Source organism: Papaver somniferum, chromosome 10 (genome assembly GCF_003573695.1).
Source record: "Papaver somniferum cultivar HN1 chromosome 10, ASM357369v1, whole genome shotgun sequence".
Taxonomy (NCBI): Eukaryota; Viridiplantae; Streptophyta; class Magnoliopsida; order Ranunculales; family Papaveraceae; genus Papaver; species Papaver somniferum.
This window is the reverse complement of record NC_039367.1, coordinates 78,790,190-78,795,637: the sequence shown is the minus strand read 5'-3', so window position 1 is coordinate 78,795,637 and position 5,448 is coordinate 78,790,190. Positions and strand designations below refer to the sequence as shown.

At 35.7% G+C, this 5,448-nt stretch overlaps 1 protein-coding gene across 1 annotated transcript; it reads left to right on the top strand.

Moving 5' to 3' along the window:
* Positions 1-2,192: 2,192 nt before the first annotated feature.
* Positions 2,193-4,510, top strand: LOC113319214. Its single transcript, XM_026567487.1, has 5 exons — positions 2,193-2,459; positions 2,539-2,687; positions 2,784-2,945; positions 3,710-3,825; positions 4,095-4,510. The coding sequence occupies exons 1-5, from the start codon at positions 2,249-2,251 to the stop codon at positions 4,111-4,113; spliced, it is 657 nt and encodes a 218-aa protein (XP_026423272.1). The 5' UTR covers positions 2,193-2,248; the 3' UTR covers positions 4,114-4,510.
* The last annotated feature ends 938 nt before the right edge of the window (positions 4,511-5,448 follow it).

Here is a 5,448-nt window from a genome sequence, read left to right as displayed (position 1 = left end):
CCAAAATTCAGTTGACTAGGTACTAGGATCGGTTCCCCACATATATATGGTATCTAACTTGTACTTGCTGCACATGTCCATAGGATCGGTTCCCCTTTGCCTAAAAACGTGTTGCACATGTCCATAGGATCGGTTCCCCTTTCTGCTAAAAACTTGCTGCACCTCATACAAGGATCGATTCCCCTTTGTGATAGGTTGCACCTCTTACTAGGATTGGTTCCCCTTTATCCACAGTCGGTCATACCAATAACACAAAATCGATCATACCATCTCAGGTGATTACTTAAGATCACTTTCACTAATAAAAGTCATACCAATACAAAAGTCAGGCCTTTGTGAATAGTTTTACCAAGAACATAAACAAGTCATGAGCGGTTATACTAATCACACATATTGGTAGTTCAAAAGATATGCAATGAATAACAATACCAATAACGCCTGGGGATTTCTCTTTCGATTCACAAAACAAGTTCATGAATTTACTTCCTTAAAACAAATGTAAAACATTGTTTCCTAGGATGAAATCTTCACCTTATACGCGTACATAATCACAATAGCATTCAAATGATTATGTCGATGTCTTATCTACAAAGTTTAATGGTTAAACAATAAACCTCGTATTGTATTCCTTAATACTATGTCTAACTAGAGTATAATCATTCATGCATCACAGTTTTGTTTTAAATATGCACGACTTGAAAGATACGTTTAGGGAATGAAATAGTTCAAGTCAAATATCACTAACCTCAAGTGGAAGGATGATGTTGTCGTTGTAGCTTCTTCACTTCTTCAAGTCTTCGTAATACTTGTAATGTCTCATATCCTAATACTTTCAAGCTCATATACGAAGTTGACTCTAGTACATAATCAAGCGACTCTTAAATGATTTTTAGCTCACTAATATGACAACCAAACTTGACATACCAACGCTTGGTGGGTTCAACCGAGTTATGCTCTAACAACTAAGGAAGTCAAACATTATATGGAAGTTTTGTGGATGGTTCACCGTAGCTATTCTGGATTATCCAACGAAGAACTGGTGAGTATCGTACCTTTGTCCTCACTGATCAACTGCATCATAAATATCTGAACTTGTTGTTTATCTGTTTTATAGAGAACCATCGCTCAGACCAAGTTAACTGAAGAAAACGGAAGAGAGTTTAAGCATTTTGAATATTATGAACTCTACAAATAGAATGTCGCTGGATTTGATGTAGTTTGATGTTTTTGTTGTGGTTTATTCAAATGTAGTTTGATGTTATTTGCAAGTTTAAATTGTAATAAATTTCTCTTAATCTGAAGTGGAAATCTATTTTAAAAATCTAAATATTTTCATTCATTAATATTACTGCCAATTCTTTTACAAGATATAAACTTAGACAATAATAAAAAGTACTAAACAACTTCAATAAAAATTAATTACAAGTTTTGGCCTCCTGTTTATCTTCATTAGACGTATCTTCCATTCAACACGCTCTTTGACAGTTTCGCCTTTGTTTTGAATTTTTTGTTGTTAACTTTCAAAACTGGAGCTCTTCTTTGCCTTATAGCGGAACATTTTCTCGGAGCAACTTCAAAAACTTGAACTTCCCTTTTACAATTTTCAATCTTTTTAAAACTCCCACATATCTTAGAAACAACAGTTTCAAGTTTTGCATCGCAAAAAAATGTGATCGCCTTTTCAGCCATTTCACCAACAATAAACTAAAAAATTGAAATAGATTTTAGAAGAGAAAATTCAAGAGAAGTGAATTTTGGTCGGAGTGAATTGTTTGAAAATGATGGTAATTTATAGAGGTAAAAAGTGAATTATGAATTTTAAAAAAACTACCCGTTGGCGTTTTTTCTACAAACGCCAGCGGTCTACGTTCGAGCGTCGCGTTTATGCGTTAAGCGCCAGCGCTTGTTCTTCCAACGCCGACGATTTTTCGGCGAACGCCAGTTTTTGTCTTAAGTTCTGGCGCTTGATGATCAACCACCCAATGCTTTACCATATTGGAAAAATCTGTTTGGCCATCCACCTGGCTCAATAAAAAAGTTTTCATCTGATCATTACCATAGGAATTGCCCTAAAATCAACGGGCTTGGGTGTTTTGCTCATCTAGGGGGCCGCCGCTTCACGTGTGCACTTTTACGAACGGGCCTTAATAAAAGGGAAACCCAAATTCAAACTTGTAAGGCAAGACCTCCATTAAACCCTAACTCCCCAGAACCATCACATTTCCAGACCTTTTGAAGGAGTTCAGCAATGGCTTCCTTTCGATCCTCGCTCGGTATTTACAGAAATGCCCTGAATTCTCCATCTTCTCAACTCAATGACATAACTTCATCTCAAATCCGTTCCATCTTCACAACATCACATCTAAATATGTCTTGGGTAGATAAGGTTAAAGGGGTGTTCACTGGCCAAAAAGATCCTTCAAATCCTGAAATTACGTCGCAATCTTTCACTCTACTTGGTATGTATAGTCTTTCTTAAGTCCCTGTTTTGCTAATTAGGTTTCAAAAGTGATCCTTCAATTGAGTCGTTCTTTGTAGGATTTGCTGATCAGTTGATGGCTGCAAGAAAAGCAGGAAAATTTCAGAAATTCATTGTTGGGAGAAGTAGTGAAGCGACATTTGCTGATTCATTTGAGAAACAAGAGTCTATAATTCGAGTTCTTGGAGGTTTCGATAATACTGGAGATGTAATTTTGCCTCTTTTAAACTTGCATTTTGAACTTAGTTATTGACTTACTATTCGGATATTTATTGAATAGTTTTTGTATGTTTGTTTTGTTTAGAATTTAAAACCAAGTCAGAAACAAGAGGCAGCAAAAAAGTGTAAATGCACGATATCAGAAGTAGAGAATGCATTGGCAAAATTTACGTGGGCTAAAGAAGCACAAAGGAAGATGGAAAAGTTAAAGGAGGATGGGAAACCATTGCCCAAGAGCTTGGCTGAGGTATAAGTTCTTACCTCCCTTTGCATTTAATGCGGCTTAATGTGAGACCTTTTCAGTTATTTAGGTGGTGGTAAAATGAGACCTTTAGGATGATTTAGGTGGGGGAGGGAATGAGACCTTTAGGATGATTTAGGATAATTTAGGTGGCGGAGCACTGATTGTGGTGGCTTCTAAGCGTCTATGAACATTTAACATGTTTCATGATCATAATTATCTCTATGGAGTATGGACCATTAAGGGGGTAACTAGTTTTGTAGATTTCAATGGTTTTTGCATATGTTCTCGTTTAATTGTAACTATATTGGCTAAGAAATGTACAGATAAAAAATGAATTTTTCTCTTCTTATGTTTAGTGATTCTACTCTTTTTTATCAGTTTCCCTATTGAATGGTAGGTTATTAAGTATTCAGGCTCAAATTTCATTTTCTTTCACTAACTCAAACTCTATACTGATCCTATTTTATCTTTTTCGGATGTCTTGAGTTCAAGACGGAATTTACTCATGCTAACTCAAGAATGGACATTGGTTGTTATTAAATACCAGGAATAGGGCTTTTTTTGCCTGCTAGAAATCATGGGGTGATTATCCTTTTATTCGACTTGTTGTGGTTTTCTAGTTGACTGTGTGCTTGCTAACTGAATCCTGTCTTTCCGTTATATTACTATTTATATCTTTTAAATGTCCTGTAGCTTCAAAAGATGCTGGGTTTGCTAACTGCATCCTGTCTTTCCACAGTAATTTATATCTTACTGATGTCACGCAGGTTCAAAAGTTGATGGGTTCAACACCATTGGATGTTGCCAGGTCTAATTTGGCGCAGAGTGGTCAGATAAGCCGGAACGCACTCTGCCCATGTGGTTCTCAAAAGAGATATAAAAGGTAGGGATTCTGCGCTTTCATTACATTTCAGCACTTCCTCACTAGTCTTATCATGATACAAAGAGTAGCCACTTAACATTTTACTTGGCATACAAACATGGCAGCAGAAGTTGTTACGGGTTACAAAAAAATTCACTTACCCTAACCATTTAGAATTGTTAATAGAGTATGATTCTTCTATTTAGTTTCTGAGTTTCCTAGGTCTCAAAAGGCTTACAAAATTGTGCAGAAACTAGATTCACTAATCATATTTAACTTTGCTCATGAAGGTGTTGTGCGAAGGATTGAAAGAAAAAACATCTTGCAGATCTATAAGTTCCTCGGGGCAAACCCTTGTGGTCAAAGAACAGCAGAAAGTTGCTTGCTATGAAAATCTCCCAACTTATGATCATTAAGTGAATCTGTTTGACACTTCAATATAGATCTAAAGTGAAAGAAAACCTGTGGATTAATAATGTTGTTGCTGGGATTTCAAAATCTTGTTCTTGGATTCTCATTCTGGCTGCACACAAGTCATCACTCTTGTAAGACACTCCTCATCGGTACCTTTTTGTCTGTTGTGGGGGCTATGGAATTTGTATGACAAACACACAACATTTTAGTTTGATGCTCAGTGATGCATAAACCTAATGTTAGTAGGTTACAATAATTGATGTTGTCATTTAATTAATTAATTTTTTATTAATTTATTTTTTTGCTATATCACAATTTTTTATTAATTAAAAAATGAAATGAGTTACAAAAGTTCAAGAACTAAAGAAAAAGCAAAAATAAAAAGCATTACAGAGCCTAGCACAATCTGTAGTACTTTCTACGAGGTAATTCAACTTGAGCTAGAGTTGCAGGCTTCCCTTCATGAATAATAACTGCTCCTTGAGATAACTTTGCTCCCTGTTTGGCCAGTTCAATAGCAGAGAAATTAATCTCTTTATGACAATGCTCATATTGTATCTCAGTTAGTTCTGCTTAAGCTTTAAACCATTTGGGCATTAGACTCCAAGGTACAATACCTTTTCTGAAGTCCACGATCACTGATTCTGCAGCTGATCTTATAACAATTTTAGTACACTTCAACTTGCTTGCCCATTCAATAGCCCACACAAGAGCTAAAGCATCAGCCATATAGGCATTAGCCACACCAATTCCACCAGAAGCAGTTCCAATGACTTGACTTTTTGGACATCTAGCAATAATTCCAAAACCAGGATTACCAACTGCAATGCCTTGACAGCAAAATAATATAAAACCTTCTTTTGGGATGAGCCAGAGACATTCTTTGATAATTTTAAATTTCATATTTCTCTGGCCTAGTTTAAAAAAATCAAGCACATAAGAATCATAGTCTTGGCCCCATCTTGTACCTTTCATTCTGTATCCTCCATAATGCACCAAGTTCAAAATTTTACTTTTAAAACCTTCCTCATTAGGTTTGATATTCTCATGAAATAGACTGTTTTTCTGAAACCACAATTCTCTCATAGTTGGACATGCAGCTGTTAACCAAACTTCTTTAACAATTGAACTTTTTTTTTTGCAAAGTTGAGGATATCAGAGAAAGAAGTTGGTAAATTGAACTGAAATACAACTACTAACCATTTCCATATGCTCTTGCTAAATTTGTAA

What these genes read in the sequence shown, in the direction of transcription:
- LOC113319214 (XM_026567487.1), top strand. Translation starts at nt 2,249, where the DNA reads ATGGCTTCCTTTCGATCCTCGCTCGGTATTTACAGAAATGCCCTGAAT. An exon ending in GCAATCTTTCACTCTACTTG is followed by an intron (nt 2,460 to 2,538) that starts GTATGTATAGTC and finishes CGTTCTTTGTAG; the next exon opens with GATTTGCTGATCAGTTGATG. An exon ending in GTTTCGATAATACTGGAGAT is followed by an intron (nt 2,688 to 2,783) that starts GTAATTTTGCCT and finishes TGTTTTGTTTAG; the next exon opens with AATTTAAAACCAAGTCAGAA.